The 19,376-nt window shown below is 35.9% G+C and overlaps 2 protein-coding genes across 2 annotated transcripts in view; both read right to left on the bottom strand.

The window, feature by feature from the left end:
* Positions 1–19,376, bottom strand: part of ttll1 (tubulin tyrosine ligase-like family, member 1) — a 298,921-nt gene that overhangs the window by 107,007 nt on the left and 172,538 nt on the right. The window lies entirely within an intron of this gene.
* LOC127956152 (NLR family CARD domain-containing protein 3) overlaps positions 331–19,376 on the bottom strand; it is a 59,819-nt gene continuing 40,773 nt past the window's right edge. Inside the window, exons 5-7 of the mRNA XM_052553888.1 lie at positions 2,343–2,389; positions 1,657–2,239; positions 331–1,067 (exon numbers count right to left, since the gene is read on the bottom strand). Coding sequence (XP_052409848.1) covers positions 725–1,067; positions 1,657–2,239; positions 2,343–2,389 — 973 coding nt within the window. The 3' untranslated portion in view covers positions 331–724. The remainder of the gene's footprint in view (positions 1,068–1,656; positions 2,240–2,342; positions 2,390–19,376) is intronic.

Raw genomic sequence — 19,376 nt, 5'->3', positions numbered from 1 at the left:
CTGCACCGTGGGATTTACACTTTGCATTTAGATCGTTAAAATAGGGCCCTTAGTGTCACACCGGGTTTTCCACATTTGCCACTTCTGTAGCTCAGTTTGGTAGATCAGTTTAATCAATTAATAAAATTTCAAACATAGGAATGAATTTACACTTACACTTAGTGAAAATAGCAGTATATTTTAACAATATGATATTTACACTGTTAAAATAGCAGGATTTTCTACTATTTATATTACTTATTGCAATTAGTGCCAATTATGTGGGAATTGACTGAAATTGGCATTTTTTTATGCAGATTAGCAAAGTTATTGAACACGGAAGTCCGAATGTGCGAATATAAAACCAACTTTACCCAAGTATCAAGGTTGAAGACTAGATGTTGACAAGTCAGTGCATCTAGACACATACATCTTAACAAGTTTAAATTCCCAAACAGTATAAATGTTATATAGTCTCAAACATTAACACCAACAGTGTTTTAAAAAAATAATATTTTGTCAAAACCATTATCCCTTCTTCAAAAAATAACAACAAACAGACAAAAATCGATATGTTCTTAAAAAAACAACAAACGACTTCACAGTCTCTTTTAAAAAAAGTCTTAAACCCTTATCCTTATCCATGAATGAATTTGCAGATCACTTTCACCAAACTTGAATTGTTTCTCAAAATTCAGTATGTTCAGACTCAAGTCTTCAGCATATCTGCAGTTGCTCTTTTGGATCATTTCTTCTTAAGGCGCTGATTCAGATTTTTTTCCTCTTTCTGAAGAATTGAGATAAATTCGGCTTTCACAGCTTCACTCTGCTTGCGTATAATGAGGCAGATCTCTCTCATACTGTCCTGAGAGATTGAATTTACATGTGTGATTCTGGAATATTGTTCTTCATGAATTATGTTCTGCTGAAGCAGTTTATCTGCAATGATCTTAACATTTTTAACTGTCTGAACAAGATCTGACCAATAGTTATTAAAAAATTGTGCTTTATCTGCCTCACTATTTAGAAGTGGATTTATTAGATTAGGGGGGGGACCAGTGAGCCCAGGAGGTTTGAGGTTAGAGGACCTGTAGCACAGAGAGACAAAAAGAAAGCTATTTGTTTTATGCACAGACAGGGTACAACATTAAGACTGAAGCTAGCTAGTCATATATGCTACAACTGAAACCTTTCTGAATAATAAAAAAACACATTTAAGCAGTTTAATGAAAATGTATGGCTTTTTTCAGTTTTTATGTAGACTACATGTTTAACTAGCCTACCTGAACTCTATTGTATAAACATGTAGAGAGCATGTAAATCACACAAAGTGATTTACTAAGGTTTTTGGTAGTAAGTTATTGGTATTTGCACCATTATTATAGTATTTGAGCTATTGCTTTGTGTTCTTTAATTTGTTCATTGTCCACTCCAATCAGCTCTCATGCTAATTTGCCATCTTTTGTAAATCTGGCCATATATACTGTGTGTATGAACATGCCACTCTTCTCCAAGTTGTTGCTATCTTAACAACAGCTCTGTAAAAATAAACTGAAAGTCTGTTCCAGTCACTATTTCGCTTTACCTCATAAGCAACCTTAAAGAAAGGAGCCCTGAACTTTTAGTTATTAGTCAGAAAAATCCTTAACAGGACACATTATACTGTACTTCACTCACCCAGTTGTGTGTGTATCACTGTTGTTTCTCACAGGAAGCTGTTTAATGTTCCACAGAGACACTGAAGATTTCAATTTATAAACCCTAAATCCAGCATAGAGGGGTTCAGTGAATGTGTTGTTCAGTGTGTGTAAGTGTGTGAGTGTGTGTGTGTCAGAGACGCTGTAGAAAGAAAGAATGCCGGCCCAACAGTCCACATACACTCCTACTCTATTAGAGCGGGATGAAGGGATAGGTTTAGCCACTGGCTGAAAATTATTATTGTGCCAGGAAGTGAATGAGTTATCAGAGCACCACAGACTCCAGGATTTGTCATTGTTTCCAAACACACAGTCATTTATTCCTCCTTTCTTGCTGACTGCTTTATATGTCACTGCTATATTAACACAACCGCTCCATTCAGCCTCCCAGTAACAGCGTCCAGGCAGACTCTCTTGAGACACAACCTGATTCCACTCCTCAAATCTGTCTGGATGATCAGGATACGGCTGATGATCTTCCACATATGTAGCCTTTTTATTCTCGTCAGACAGAATGAGTTGAGTGTGTGCTGTGTTTGGATCCAATGTGAGATCACAGGCATCTGAACACAAGAGGAGAGAACATCAATAAATGAGAACTAACACACCAATATGTGTGTAGGTATATATGTCTGTGTGTGTGTGTGTGTGTGTGTTTAAACCTACATCTTTGAGGTGTCTCTTTAACTCTGATCTCTCCTCTATGATCCACACTACAAATACACATAACCATCATGTCATATGCATACCCCAAAGACAAACACACTCACAACAATAGTACTGAAATTGAACTTATCAGAGTTACAGATTTACTCTTATCATCTGATTGTGGCTGCATCTCTCTATTAGTACTAATGGATCTTAGTACTGTCTTCAACACTATTGCCCAATGTTCCCTCTGAGTAGTGTACATGTGTGACCAAACAGATTAATTAAAAGTCCTGCAAAGTGCCATTTTAGGCTGTGCACAAAAATGTTATAGCTACAGAGAAGGCAAATGTCCACTCAATAAACAGCAGCGGTAAAATAAAAAGAAGAAATATTACAGTAGGTAGGCAGCCTAAAGGCCCTTTTTACCGCCGCGGGTACTGCCGCTGTGGTGTCTGTAAAGTGCATTTGCAGCTTTTGACCGCTGAGTGGCGCTTTAACCACAAGTTATCAAACAAGCACATCACAGCACATTTTCACAAATAGACGTCAGTTTTGCCTCACTGATGTGTTACATTTGACTGCTTCAATCAGGGAAAATGAAAGAAAAACACCATAGTTAAAATATTTAATATTAACAGATATTTCTTAGAACTTTCTTAGAACGAATTCAAGCAGGATAAATGTCAAGCCTATGAGCCTGTGCTTATACAGTAGGAGGACAAGCTAAATGGGCTTCACCGCTGCGGCATAAAACTGAATTAAGTTGTGTGTTAAAATAATTTGCTTAACTACCGCCAGGTGGTGCAAAGGGACAAATTTTGAACTGACTGTAATAATAAAATGATGGTTTGTAAACTAAGATGAAAGGACAAGTAAAACAACAATAGCATTAATAACATTTTAATATCCTTAAAAACCATTATAATAAAGTAAGAGTTAATTTAAAAATGTGACATAGTCTTAGGCTACAGTAAAAATGTAAAGGAAAGACCTTTACACAAAGTCATATATATGTATATGAACACACACACGGATTAAAAAAAAAAAAAAAAATTTCATTCTGGTTTGCTCTTAGCAAAAATAAATTAATTTGCGCACATCTTCATTGTAAACAGCGCAGTTCAGCATGAGTGGTCTACTGTGGCATATTTTTGCTCATTATAATATTTTTCCGTCGATACTGAAACACACGTGAACCACAAAGCCTATTTTACCTAATAAATAATAGTTTAGCTACAAATACGCAACATCACGAATATGTGTCCAGAATGAGAGAGGTAAACCCAACAGGTAAGCTAAGTGGATATACTGTATTTCAATTTATTTTATTTACTTATGCAATGAAAAAAAAAAATGCGATGAACACGAAATAAATATTAAAATGTAAGAATAAAAAATCCTCCAACCCCAAAAAATTCTCTTCACATTCACTTGTGCGCTCTTGCGCAATACCTTCCTCTCGCGTTGCTCAATTGTGGACGACGTAAAAGTGTTTGATATAAAGGTTGATTTCCCATTTTATACATGAATTGTTAATAAAAAAAAAATCAAGTTATTCTGTTAGTACCATGGTAACATGCAATCAAGGTCTTCTGTTATATAGGCTATATTTAATATTCACTCTGGCATTTTCACCCGTTTAAACTTAAAATTCCATGAGATTTTAAATTCAGTTTAATAGTATCAAAAATTCAGATTTAAACTAGTATAAAAACACATTAAATTGCTTAAATTATTTCTATAAGTTAAAGTAGCCAACCTTAAAAATGTGTTGTCATGACTTTCATCATATTTTTTTTACAGTCTGATAACGAGCTGTATTCGTTTTCCTTTTTTTTTTTTTTTTTTTTTAGTTTATTGAAAATAAATTGGCTAAAATAGAAGCAGACACGTTTAAATTAAAACAACCACAAAAACATTACTAGTCTTGAGGGAAATATAGGTTTTATTATTTTTATAAATCGCAGATCTCACAGACGAACGTCTTAATATGATCGCACATTAGAAATGTTTGGTGAGATAAATTGTGCACGATAACTTTATTAAGCAAAAATAGCCTAGTAGCCTACATTATTTTTTTCTGGTTGTTCCAGTACCGAAAGCAGAACCGATAGCATCAGATCTCACTGATACGGTCTTTCATAATTTAGCCCCAGGGCCAGTTTAATACCGGGTTTCGGTACACATCCCTACTTATACCTGACTTATATTTTTTCCTCTCACAAAGCCTATTTTACCTCATGAATAATACTTAAGCTTCAACTGGGCAACAATACGAATATGGAAACGGATTTCTCCCAAGTGAGAGAATGAGAAAGCCCAACCTTACCTTATGCTTAGCTTTAAATTATTATTATTTTTGTTTGTTTATAGCTAAGCCTATATTATTATATACTGCAATTATATTTATCCATTAGAATTCTATATTTTTAATTTTAGTTTTGTTCTGATATATTTGTTAAATTTAAAGGATTTGTTGTAAAGTGAAGGGAATTAAATATATCCTGTTTGTACATGATAACATTATTAGGCCAGCCGTTATTATTTCTAAATGTAATAAAATGCAATTTATACATGAATTATATAATATAAAAAAAAAAAAACATGCAGCAAACGAAAATAAGTGATTAATAGGCTACATTAAAATTAAACCTATACATGATTAATATATATTTTTATCTCTCACAAACTTAATTTATTTTTTACCATGTTTAAAAATAAATAAAGAAAGAAAACATGCAGCAAATAAAAAAAAGGCGATTAATCCGTTAAAATTTGTTACTCTGGGTTAACAGTAATTAAAAGTATTATATACTTCAGAGCAGAGCCTGCATGGGCCTAATCTAGGCTATTTTTTGTTTTGTTTTTTCCATTACATCTGAAAATGACTTTGTTCATCGCATTCACTTCACGCGCTGTGGCGCAGATCCCCCTCTCGCATTGCTCAGCTGTGGACGATTTAAAACTGTTTGATATAAAGGTTGCTGTCCCATTTTATACAGGAGTTTTTCATGTAAAAAAAATAGAATTATATTATTAACATAAGTTTATTTAGGCTATTTAACATGCACTGTGACATTTTACCATTTTTAATTTATAAACTCCTTATTATTTTAAAGTTAGTTTAATAGTATTTAAATGCAAGTTTAAAAATAGGGTTTAACTGCTAAATACCAACAACAATACAGCATGTGAATAAATAAAATGCATAGGCTACCTTTTATAACATTTCATTATTCATAAAATTTCTGGTGTTTGGATTTGTACTTCAATATAATGAACTCCAAGTTTAAGAATAGCCCTAGACTGGTTCTCTGGTTCTCTCTCTCTCTCTCTCGCCAGTGTTTAGTCCGGATTTATTTTTATTTTTTTCCTTGAGGAGGCCAGCCTGTTATTACTTTGGTTTCCAAGTCTCTGTTATAAATCATTGTCATCGCGTTTAGAAATAAACATGCTACCTGCTCATTGTTGTGCATGTTATGTATGCATTTTTATATGCTTATGATTAGCTCCACGTTGTTCCATGACTTGCGTGTGAATAAACTCCAGTACTGAGTCTACAGTATGTGTGTATGTGTACTTAGGATGGTCTCTCTCTCTCTCTCTCTCTCTCTCAGCATTAGCTCAATGAAATACGTCTTCCTTCAGGTAGACTGAATGTTTTCCTGCTTGCTAAATGTTGGGCTCATGATCAATAAGTTGTATTCGGCTCAATCTGATTCAGTAAAGTCAAACCGCAGACAGTGAAGCCTCGGAGACCCGCGCGCTGTGAGGCGGGAACAGCGGACTCCGCTTGGTCTTAAAGTGTTCCACAAACTTCCACGATCACAAATACCAATGATTTTCGTAAAATAATTAATTATTAATTGATGATCTGTTATTATCATTATGGTCTTATGAAAATAATAATATGGGCTGCGAGAATATAATGAATACAAAGAGTAGTGCTGCTGAGTGCAGGCATGTTTCAGTAACACACTGTTCCTCAGAGTCAAAACACGGACTGAATTCTGTTCAGCTGGAGGGGGTTGGGTTTTTGGGGGTAGTTATGTGTGGCTTGTGGGGTCGAGATAAAAGTGTGAATTGCTCTTTCATATGGACAGTGTCTTATGAGGCTTTCACTTGCTGAACCGGTTTATATAGGACTGTTGTTTTGGTTACATAAACAAAGAAATGGTCTGTCCCCACGTAAGATTTTTCTAGTTCTAGTCGTTCATTTGTTATATTCAACTAATCAGAGGTTTATATTAAATTTACATAATCAAATCTTAATATATTCCGCGCTCAAGCACATGCATTAAGTAAATAAACAAATGTTTTCTTGTCTGCTCCAAGATGAAATTCACAGTGCTGGCTCTCTCCTACAGAGAAATGCAACATTCACAGATTGTTGAATGTTGAATATGAATGCGCCCTGTCATTAATGCAAATTAATAATTTTTTCACAAATACTTGCATATGAATATTAATTCACATTTTGCATTACAACGAAAATTATTTTTTACATGCAATTATCCAAAATGAAACCAAAAAAGATTTGTAATGAAGATAAAATAAATGAGAATAAAAGCTGCACATCTACCATCACACGTGTAGTGCAAATCTTGCACATTTCTTTTACTGATTATTTTTGGGTTAAAGCATGATTTAAACAGATAAAGCACATTCACGCTATTTTATTTTGAAATCTTGAAGAAATTAATCGATCTGTTTAGATAAAATAACTGACAAAAATGTACTGTTATTTTCCTCACAAACAAAATTTGCACAGCTGATGGGCTAGTATTAACAAAAAATAAATAATAATAAAAAAATAATATATAATACAAAATAATAATAAAAATAAAATAAAGGTATTTCGAGCATTAAGGTAATAACATCACAGTTTTTATCATCTTGTCTCAGTTATAAGTTTATAACTATATTAACACTTATTTTGAAAAATGTCTTTGTCATTTGAATATTGATTTTAAAATTGATTTAAATTATAAATCAGATTTTTTTTTTAGGCCATATGCTTTTGCCCAGCACTTAAAGCAAGTAAAGAAGGCTCCCTTTAAAATCACTTATGATGTCAGTTAATGAAGCTCTTTTTTACATCGTGTGTATTTTGATGATTATAATGATCATAAACTTGAGTTTAATCCTGAGGACGGTACAAGAGTTTCAAAGATTTAATCGTGCAGGTTTAATTTGATTCGTTTCTTGTTTAAGGCTAATTAGGCCTAAATAATGGGAACAAAATTATACAGTGCTTAATGTTTAAACATGCAACAATTTCTTAATCAGTTTACAGACAAATGTCTTTTTCCCAATAAGTTAAAGGACAGGTAACGAATAACAAAAATGCAAGTTGTTTTATTAAAGGAAAAATATATTTATATTTAAAATATAAATTAAAATATAGGCATAATATATAAAAATATTGACATTTTGCATATTAATCCATGTAGCCTACCCCCCTAAAATAGGCTACCACTTTTAATGCTCGGATGCCAAGTAAACCACAATTTCTTTTGAATAATATAACGCATAATTAATATAATGTAAATAATACTGCACACCATTTAAATGTGTCAAATCTAAAATATGGTTTAATACCATGTAGCTTAGAGAAAATATAATCACAGGTTCAGGCACAGGCTTGACATTTATCCTGCTTGAATTCGTTCTAACAAATGCACATAACTTTATAAATACCAAACTTTCGTCTGTGGATATTAAATATTAAATATTTTAACTACAGTGTTTTTCTTTCATTTTCCCTGACTGAAGCAGTCAAATGTAACACATCAGTGAGGCAAAACTGACGTCTATTTGTGAAAATGTGCTGTGATGCGCTTGTTTGATAACTTGTGGTTAAAGCGCCACTCAGCGGTCAAAGGCTGCAAATGCACTTTATATATACGTGCGGCGGTTAAAAGAGCCTTTTGAATGTCTACTTAGTGTATTTCTCTAGACCATATTTTAGATTTGACATTTAAAAAGTGTGCAGTATTATTTATATAATATGAATTATGTGTTATATTATTCAAAATAAATTTTGGTTTACTTTGCATCGGAGCATTAAAAGTGGTAGCCTATTGAGCTAGGCTTGCGTGTTCGATAAATTATTTTTTTTATTTTAGTTAACACATGAGGCACTGTAATTAAAACAAGAAATGAATAAATTAATCCTGTACAATTTAGCTAAATCACTGAAACTCTAAAGAATGGACGGATTAATAAAACATCCTCATTATAACCAACAAAATGCACATGATGTAAAAAAGTAGGGATGTCCCGATAAATTTTTTTTGCCCTCGAGTCCGAGTCATTTGATTTTGAGTATCTGCCGATACCGAATCCCAATCCGATACATCTATAATACATAAAAAAGAATAAAGAAGAGCGAAAAAACAGATCCAGGATGTACAATAAATTAAAATTTGAAATATATTTAAAAAAAAATTTAAAAGCTTACTGTTACAAAAACGTCTGACTGGTAGTGGATACTATAGGCAACTGTAATTTTCCTCTAATTTCTAGCTTTTAATTGGCTTAGAAATCTATAAATGCTGGACAATAACAAATAATAATGATTTGTTTATATACTACAAACACTTTTTATCTCCTAATGAGGCAGAATCGTTTCTATGCTGTAATAAATGCTATGTCAATTAGCACTGAATTGTTCTTATACTTTATTTATCACCTGCTGGAGACGACTTGAAAAACAATTTATTGTTAAATTAATGAGAATATATATATATATACAAGGGCGTAACTTTGGGTCTACCATTGGGGGGGTTAAACTTGCGGCATATTTATTAATTCATTAATTTATTGAATAATTTTCTTGTGTAAAAGGTAACATGCTAATTTGCATAATTTAATTATGCACCCCCCCCCCCCCCCCAAAAAAAAAAACAAACAAACAAACAAACAAACGGGTGACTGTATTGGAGTAAACAGCATCTTAAGTTACAATTCAGTGACATTGGTTCTACACAGTCCCTGGCACCCTCTGGCTTTACCTCACAGGACACTGGCAAACCAACATCTAGCCAGCCAACTCCAGTCAACAAAACAGCATAATTACAAAAACAAAAATAACAGCATTAAAAACTTTCAAATAGAGAAAATGAAAGTGCAATCATATTATCACTTTGCATGAAATAAGACTCAAAAGTAGATTAAAAAAATTATAATAATTGTGTTTGCATTTAGCCTCTGATTCAGAAACTGAGAAAATACAAGTGTGGACTGACGTTAACCTTAGTTGTGCTTTGATTCATTATGTCACTTTGCAAACTCCATGCAAAAAAAATAAATAAATAAATAAATAAATATATATATATATATATATATATATATATATATATATATATATATATATATATATATATATATATATATATATTATAATCATCTCAAATTGAACCGGAGGTGGTAAATTCCTAATAATAATTTAAAGTTACGTAATTTTTTAGGTATTTTAATAAGATAGATACCTATACTTTGCGCATACAACTCAATTAACGCGATCATTATAAAGGTGTTTGAACAACAAAACACATCCACTTGCACATATTTGACAATCGGAATATCAGATATATCCTGCTATAGCTAACAAATTTGTGAAATTAGAATAAAAAAGGAAATAAAAGCAGATCATCAGTCATCAGCGCTGACAAGCAATGAATGATTCGTCTCCATGGAAACCATAAAGCGATACTACGATCAATAACGGTCGCCTTGAAAAACTTTTAAACTTACGTGTGAAAAGGTTAAGTAAGGCTTACATTTAAATGTGTATTTGTTTTGTTTTGAGTGTATGGTCAATAAATAAAGTAATTAAAAAGATGGGCACAAAACATGTTTGTCGTGTATCTACTCCCCACACTTTGAGAAACGCTCATCTAACTTAACAGCCAATTTTGCGGGGTACCTCCGTTTGGTCAGGATTTTCTTTTCTTTCTTTTTTTGGCTGGCGTCGACAAACAATGAAAAATTGTTGTCTGGCTGCCTTTCAATGTCCTTTTCATCTTTCCGTCAGCTTTTTCCACCCATTCATCCCAGGGACTGCGCAAAATAGTGAAAAAACTTGGTAGAGAAAGCCGGTTGGGTAATACCAAGTAGTCGGTGCGGGGGGAGGGGGGTACATTACAGATTATTTAAAATATGATACTATCTTTCTTGCTGGCAAATGAAATTAATAAAGAAAACGAACAAAAGTATTTATTCTGAATATTTCATATTATTTTAATCTGAATGGTTTGATGATATTGAGGGGGTTATATTAGTTGGATCTGATTTTTTTTTTTTTTTGGGGGGGGGGGGGTCATGACCCCCCTAACCCCCCTGCAAATTACGCGCATGTATATATATATATATATATATATATATATATATATATATATATATATATATCCGAGTCCTGTTCAGGAGGTAACGTCTATTTCCGATCGAGTCTGAAACCACGCGATCGGGCCCGATTTCTAATCACGTGATCGGATCTGGACATCCCTATAAAAAAAGAGCTTCATTAATTCACAACTTCAGTGATTTTAAAGGGAGTCTTATTTACTTGCTTTCATATAATTTAAGTAAATAATAAATAAAGAAATAAATTGTAGCCGCATTTAAATGCAGGTTTGTATAATATTCCTTAATATATCAATGAAAGATTTGCTCAGCTGCACATGATGCTGAGTGCTCTCGCAGAATTTATTCTTATTTGTCTACATTACAAATCTTGTTTGGTTTAATTTTGGATAATTGCATGTAAAAAAATTATTTTTCATATTCAAGTGAAAATTATTAATGTGCATTCATGACTGGGAGGCGTCCTCTCAATCCCTTGATTTTTTTCCTGATAATTAAATAACTAAAAATTGGGGTGTCTCACATACATGAGAAATATATCTACAGGAAGCTTGAAATGTCTTTTAAACAAATCAATTCAAAATTAAAGTATTATGCAATCTGTGAAGGTTACTTTTTTTCTTTAAAGGCGCATCCATGTGGAGAGAGTCAGCACTGTGAATTTCATCTTGCAGCCAACAAGAAAACATTTAGAAAACAACGACTAGGAACTATCTTACATGGGGGGCAGACCTATTATTAAATACCCTCTAGACATGTCTGTTAAAGTTTTTAAAGCCTTTTATACAAGTTTGTTTAAAATTTCTCTTTCAGAACACTCCAAGAGCCAAAATATATGGAATTATATTTGCTTAAAAAAATGCCATTACAAAATAAGAAAAATAGAATGAAAAAAAAAGAACTCTGGTGAATGTACCTATTAGTTCATGTACAAGTTATGCATTACTCAAGTTGGGGGGTATAAACATGGACCAAGGTACTTGTTGAGTAATTGATGGTAAATGCCATTGCAGTTAACTTACTTCCATCTTTACTGTCACTGATTCTCTTAACTAATTGGACAGATTCAACTGATTTTTGATGGTGTGCCTTGCTAATAATTATACGTGTGACAGATTTAACTTTGGACTTTTAGAGTAACTACTAGACTCATATTAACACTTACAACTTATGTCGAAATCCCCATTTAAAAGGACTGTGCCTGATGAGTATTGTGTTGCTAACCAACTTCAAAAGCATATACCATGAGGACTTGAGCTTACTGATATAATTTGTCAAAGTTTTGATAAGCACATAGTTTCACATTAGTTATTATGAATGTACCCTGTTTGTTTGTGGCGGTTATTAACCATACTTAACCATCGGCCTGGCGCCGATATAGGATGGCTGCCTCCGTGACGTGCTCTGCATATGTTTTTGTGTTTTTGTTAGTTTGTCCTGTCTTTAGTTATATTCCTGCCATCAGTTTCACCAGGGATGAACTGCTGAACATTCGGCAGAACACACCACAAGATGTTTTTCCGGATTTCAATTATTCAGATGTTTTACTGAACGTTGTTATCGGAGGAGCGGCGGCGCTGATCAAGCGCTTCAGGACGCGCAGACGGGGGAAGCGAGCGGGAGTGCTCGTCAGACTCAGGAAGCGCGGATTTCGAACGCCGTTGCCTAGCATCCATCTGGCAAATCTCCGCTCTCTACCCAACAAAACGGACAAACTCCTTCTGCTCTCTCGGACAAATAAGGATTTCACACACTCTGCTGCTCTGTGTTTCACGGAAACCTGGCTGAATGACACCATACCGGACAGCGCGCTCCATCTGCCGGGCTTTCAGCTGTTCAGAGCGGATCGCGACGCAGAATAAACGGGGAAATTGCGCGGCGGCGGGACATGCTTTTACATTGTAACTGTGTTAAAGAAGACGTGCTGCTCAAATCTCGAAACACTCTTCATTAACTGCAAGCCGTTCTATTCGCCGCGGGAGTTTCACTCGTTCATTCTGGTCAGTGTTTACATCCATCCTCAAGCGCATGTGAGCTCAGCTTTACAGAAACTCGCTGATCAGATCACAGACACAGAACAACATCACCCGGACTCTGTTTTAATCATTCTCGGGGACTTCAATAAAGCCAATCTGTCCCGTGAACTGCCAAAATACAGACAGCATGTTACATGTCCCACAAGAGACAGTAATATATTGGATCACTGTTACACCACAATAAAGGATGCATTTCACTCTGTTCCACAAGCAGCTTTGGGACGTTCTGATCACCTTCTGGTTCATCTTATACCGTCCTACAGGCAGAAACTAAAATCAGCTAAACCTGTATCAAGGACTGTAAAAAGATGGACTAATGAAGCAGAGCAGGATTTACAATCTTGTTTTGACCTCACTGATTGGAGTGTTTTTGAAGCTGCTGCCACCGATCTGGACGAACTCACAGAGACCGTAACCTCATATATCAGTTTCTGTGAGGATATGTGTATTCCTACAAAGACTCAACTAATTTACAACAATGACAAACCGTGGTTCACTGCAAAACTCAGACAGCTCCGTCAGGCCAAAGAAGATGCTTACGTGAAGGGGAATAATGTCTTGTATAAACAGGCTAAATACACATTGGAAAAGGAGATCAAAGTGGCAAAGAGGAATTATTCTGGTAAAATAAGGACTCAGTTTACTTCGAACGACTCTGCATCAGTGTGGAAAAGTCTAAAGAAGATCACCAATTACAAGACACCACCCCCCAGCACTGTAGAGAATCAACGACTGGCAGACGATCTGAACGAGTTTTACTGCAGGTTTGAAAGAACACCCATCACCTTCCCTGAACGCCTCCCCACACAACCATTCACACCCTTCACAACTCCTGCAACCAGCCCTGAATGCCTCTCCAAACTACCGTTCACACCATTAACAGCTCCTGCAACCCATCCTGAACACCTCTCCAATCAAGCACTCTCACCATTCTCACCTCCTGCATCCCCCCTCTCAGGTGGGGCACCTGTAATTCAGATCAGCGAGGATGCGGTGCGCCAGGTCTTCCGGAAGCAGAAAAGGAAAAAAGCACCGGGCCCAGATTGTGTTACACCAGCCTGTCTGAAATCCTGTGCTGACCAGCTGGCCCCCATCTTCACACAGATCTTCAACAGATTGCTGGAGCTGTGTGAAGTCCCTTCATGCTTCAAACGCTCCACCATCATCCCCATCCCTAAGAAACCCAAAATTACAGGACTAAATGACTACAGGCCTGTGGCTCTAACGTCTGTAGTCATGAAGTCATTTGAAAAACTGGTGCTGGTCCACCTGAAGGACATCACTGGGCCCTTGCTGGATCCTCTTCAGTTTGCCTACAGAGCAAACAGGTCTGTGGACGATGCAGTAAACATTGGACTGCATTATGTTCTGCAACACCTAGACAGACCGGGGACTTATGTGAGGATCCTGTTTGTGGACTTCAGCTCGGCCTTCAACACGATCATCCCAAACCTCCTCCTGCCCAAACTAAATCAGCTCTCCGTGCCCACCTCCGTCTGTCAGTGGATCAACAGCTTCCTGACAGACAGGCAGCAGTTAGTGAGGCTGGGTAAATACACATCCAGCACCCGTACAATCAGCACCGGAGCTCCCCAGGGCTGCGTTCTCTCCCCACTGCTCTTCTCCCTGTACACTAATGATTGCACATCTAAGGACCCCTCTGTCAAGCTCCTGAAGTTTGCAGATGACACCACACTCATCGGCCTCATTCAGGACGGTGACGAGTCTGCTTACAGACAGGAGGTAAAAGAGCTGGCTGTCTGGTGCACTCTCAACAACCTGGAGCTTAACACCCTCAAAACAGTGGAGATGATCGTGGACTTCAGGAGAAACCCCCCTGCACTCCCCCCACTCACCATCATGAACAGCACTGTGACTGCAGTGGAGTCATTCAGGTTCCTGGGCACCACCATCTCTCAGGACCTGAAGTGGGACATTCACATTGACTCCATCGTAAAAAAGGCCCAGCAGAGGTTGTACTTTCTCCGCCAGCTGAGGAAGTTTAACCTGCCACAGGAGCTGCTGAAACAGTTCTACTCCACCATCATTGAATCCATCCTCTGCACTTCAGTAACTGTCTGGTTCAGCTCAGCTTCTAAATCTGACCTCAGAAGACTACAGAGGGTAGTCCGGACTGCTGAGCGAATCATTGGTTCAACCCTCCCATCTATTCAACAACTGTACTAATCCAGAGTGAGAAAAAGGGCTGTCAAAATCACTCTGGACCCCTCACATCCAGCACACTCCCTCTTTGAACTGTTGCCATCTGGTCGACGCTACAGAGCACTGAGCACTAGAACGACCAGACACAAGAACAGTTTCTTCCCTCAGGCAATCCATCTTATGAACAGCTGATAATAATGGCGAACACACTACACTTTATATTTATATACACATACACTTTATTTATCTAACACACATACTTAGTATACACTTACATTTTGCACATAATATTCATGTACATACATAACTGCATTTTGTAATATACCTGCCTACAATTGTCAATTTGTATATTGTCATTCACTATCTACTTATTTGTATTTTTTATTCTTTTATTATGTGTTTTATGTTCTATCACTGTCATTCTGTTGTACTGTGGAGCTTCTGTCACGAAAACAAATTCCTCGTATGTGTAAACATACCTGGCAATAAAGCTCATTCTGATTCTGATTCTGATTAAGTGCTTCATATTTACCATGTACATACCATTAGGATGGACAGTAATGTGTCTTATTACTTAACATATATGGATACTGTAAGGACCTGCCTGTTTGTACCCACACTTGTCCATAAGTATTACATATTTACCATGTACATACCATCAGGATGTAAAGTAATATTTCTTATCAGTTGCCATATACGGATACTGTAAGTGATTGTTTGTACATTCACACTTAACCGTCAGTACTACATATTTTCCATGTATTTATATTAGTAATTACAGTGAAGTATCTAATTAGTAACCATGTACAGACACTACCCGTAAGTACATTTACTCTTTTTTCTTTGACTTTTATGTGGATTAAAGACGAAAAAGTGTTTAAGCATAAAAAAAGTTTAATACTGCTTTAAACTGTTGTAGTCCCCCCCCCACAAAAAAATCAAAAAGTTTTCTGTTTTATTTAATTGCAATTTTGTTTTTGTTTTTCCCCTGATTTACAGAAGATACCCAGTAAAATGTCATTCAGTGTAACAAGCTTGTCAGGCATATTTACAACAAAAATCTATTTATGACATATTAAAAGACTAATTACTTTCACCCCAAATACTAATGAGTTGTAATTTTACATTTTTAACATTTGCCACTATCCTAGGTTTTGCCCATTTGTCAGTAAGAATTTTGTACTAATTTAAACTCACGTCAGAATAAGTATGTTGTTTGAATATTGTGTTACACTGAATGACAATGTAACATTATTTCAACCAAATTTTGACATTTTATTCTCCAAAAACTTAGAAAGCACATTAAATGTAAGTAAAATGTCCACTTTTAAGGTTTTAAATACATTTTTGGAGAATAAAATGTCAAAATTTGGTTGAAATAATGTTACATTGTCGTTTACGTACAAACTAATTACTGTGCATGTACGACTGTTAAGTACAGCCGTGCTTCTTATTAGTTACCATGTAAGTACCTTATGTTACCACGCATTTGCCTGTAGGTAGAAGATATTTACCATGTATGTACCAGGGAAATACACGTACTGTAAAATAAAGTGCTACCAACATATGGCTATATTACTTTTATATCATATTGCGGTTTATGTTATAGAACTTACTCATGGTTATGATCTCTGCTGGATCAAGCCACTGCATCAATAATCCAAAAGTAATCCAAAGCTTCTTGAGGTGAATTCTGTCTTATTTGTCACAGCGAGTCTTTGGAATTCTGTATTGTTACTCTCAGCGCGAATCGAAAAGTAAATGCTTTGTTTGCTGTGAAGTGGGTGGTTACCAGCTTCACGTGGATGATTATAATATCTATGTGCATAGCGCAAGGGTGTGGTAGCATAAGATATAATGAAGGGAGACATGAAAGAATGGACATCACATTGGTTTCATATGGATTACTTTATCACAGAATATTTGTTCTCAGTAAGACTTGTTTAGTTTAAAAGCAGACGTCTAGCATTTTTATACATATATCTCTCATGCCTATGTGTTGAATATTTGCTGGGCTACAGTTCATTTTAATGACACGTTTCTAAATAAGGTTTACGGAGAACACGGCAGCACACAGCACACCCTGTTTGTTTTCATTTTGTAAATGCACAAAGTTTTGTTATTATGTCTGTATACAAATAAAAGTAGACCCTTAACAGATTTGATTGATGTATTGCTCTTATCTGTACAATCAATGGTCCTGCCCTTTTTCCTTTCCTCTGCTGCTTCTTTGTGTATCCCACTAGGCTTTCTCCATAGCAAGCAATTGTTACGGTCTTCTGCTGGTGTGCCCAGGAGGGCCACCGTGTGGCGCTGTCTTCTGTGGGTGTTGTGTTTGTTTGTCACTGACTATATATTCTCATCTCACGCACCACTCTGTCTGGCTGTATTAATTAGGGCTCAAGCCTGGAGGGCGAGAGCCCTATTGTTTTCCTTAGGATTATTTTTTCTTTTCTTTTTTTTTTTCTTTATTCTTCTAATTTTTTTCTAAGGTTTCGGGGGCTTTTGGGGTCCTTAACATGCTCAAAAACTCTTGAAAATTGGCACACACCTTGGAACCTGCGGCCATTAGGGCCGGGCAGAGTCTGATACACGGGCGTGGCACAGGGGCTCTACTGCGCCCCCTGTAGTACCGAGGGCCATATATCATGCATACTTGCACGTTTAGATATGAAACTTGGTACATATATATAACTCATCAAACCAAACAACTTTCACACTGCATGTCATAAGCTCCGCCCAACAGGAAGTTGTCTATTTAGAGTTTTATGAAAAACACATGCTCTGGAATTTGATATACTCCTCTGAGGAACTCCACCCGTTCACCACAAAACTCGGTGAACACGATCTCAAGACATTGGGGATGCTAAATTGCGAAGAGATTTTTGATATCTCGAATGGTTTGCCCGTGGCGAGGCGTTGAAATTATGGCGAGAAATGAGAAACAGGAAATGTCTAATAACATCCACATACATTTGCTGAATTTGATCAAACTTCATTGGTTTGTTCGATGTATGATACCGATCATATATATGTGACTATTAGGAGTCAAAGTTATAGCGCCACCAACTGGCAGCAGGAAGTGAATCATTTTCAGAACGCTTTGAATTCAGCATCTTATTTTTACTTGATTTGCTTCAAACTTCATCAGAATAATGACAAAACACGGCCGAAGAAAATCTGTCATGGGGATATTTATATCTAATATAGTGTTGCCATGGCAACGTGTCAAACTTGAATGTTCTGTTCCGGTGATTTTTAGGCAGATAACTAGCTCAGATTTACATGAAACTCGAAACAGATATCAGTATTAAAGATAGCTAGACAATGGCAAAAGCTTTTAAAAGGGCGTGGAAGAGGCACTCTATAGCGCCACCTTTTGCCAAAAGTGGGGGGGTTAGTTTTAGCTACAGACACCAAACTTGGTACATAAATTGTTCTTATCAAGACGGACAACTTTCTAATTCGCAGTCATAAGCTACGACCAACAGGAAGTTGGTTATTTTGACTTGAATATGGATTTTTGGGAATTTTCTTTTGTGAATTAATCCATACTCCTCCCAGGGGAAGTACACTATACACACCAAACTTTGTCTACATTAAGAAAAAACATTGAGGAACTTAAATTGCGAATGAATTTTGGATAGCTTGAACAGTTTTGTCGTGGTGATTTTTTGAAATAACAGTAAAAAGTGAAACATTAATCGTCTTGTATTTTTAAATTGCAGCTTCCAAACCTTTAAAAAACATTTTTCATTTAGAAAACCAGTGATTCTGAGGAAATATGCATAGTTTCATGACTTTACAGCACTGTATGATTAAAAGAAAATTAAAAAACTGTCAGACATCTGATCTCACTCTGTCACTCTGTGTGAGGAATGTATGTGTGCTGACTGTGTGTGTGTGTGAGTGAGTGTGAGTGGGGGAGAGGTGTGAGGTGTGAGGTGAGTGGCAGACAAGACAGGGAGAGAGAGAGGGACTTAAACATCTCTTTAATCACCAGAAAAAAATATTATTTTAAATTGTTATTTTTTTGTTGTTGTTGCTAATTGTGCTGTTTTCATTACAGCTTAAGAAATATCTTAGGCCTTATCCTTTTCTGACAGTTTCAGGGATTAAAAAAATTCTAAAAATACTTATTTTAGCTGCAAATAATAATTTCAAATTAATTTGATACTGACCTCTGACACCCTGTGACATGACATTTATTTGAATTTACATAATCTCATGGATGTAACAGTAAAACTGTTCAGCTCACCGATGAAGACTAAGCAAGCAGAACTGTTTCACAAATGCTTATAGGTTAATGAAATCATAACAAAACACTTTTAAATTATTTAAGGATTTGGTAACACTTTAAAATAATGTCTCAATTGTTAACATTAGTAAATGCATTGTTAACACTTCATAATAGCTGCACTCCTAGCTAAGCATTAGTAAATAGCCAGTTCATTCTTTATAAATCCTTCTCCCAAAATTAATA

This window comes from Carassius gibelio, chromosome B4 (assembly GCF_023724105.1).
Source record: "Carassius gibelio isolate Cgi1373 ecotype wild population from Czech Republic chromosome B4, carGib1.2-hapl.c, whole genome shotgun sequence".
NCBI classification, from domain to species: domain Eukaryota; kingdom Metazoa; phylum Chordata; class Actinopteri; order Cypriniformes; family Cyprinidae; genus Carassius; species Carassius gibelio.
Note: the sequence above shows the minus strand (reverse complement) of the source record. Positions and strands in the feature narration are given on the sequence as shown.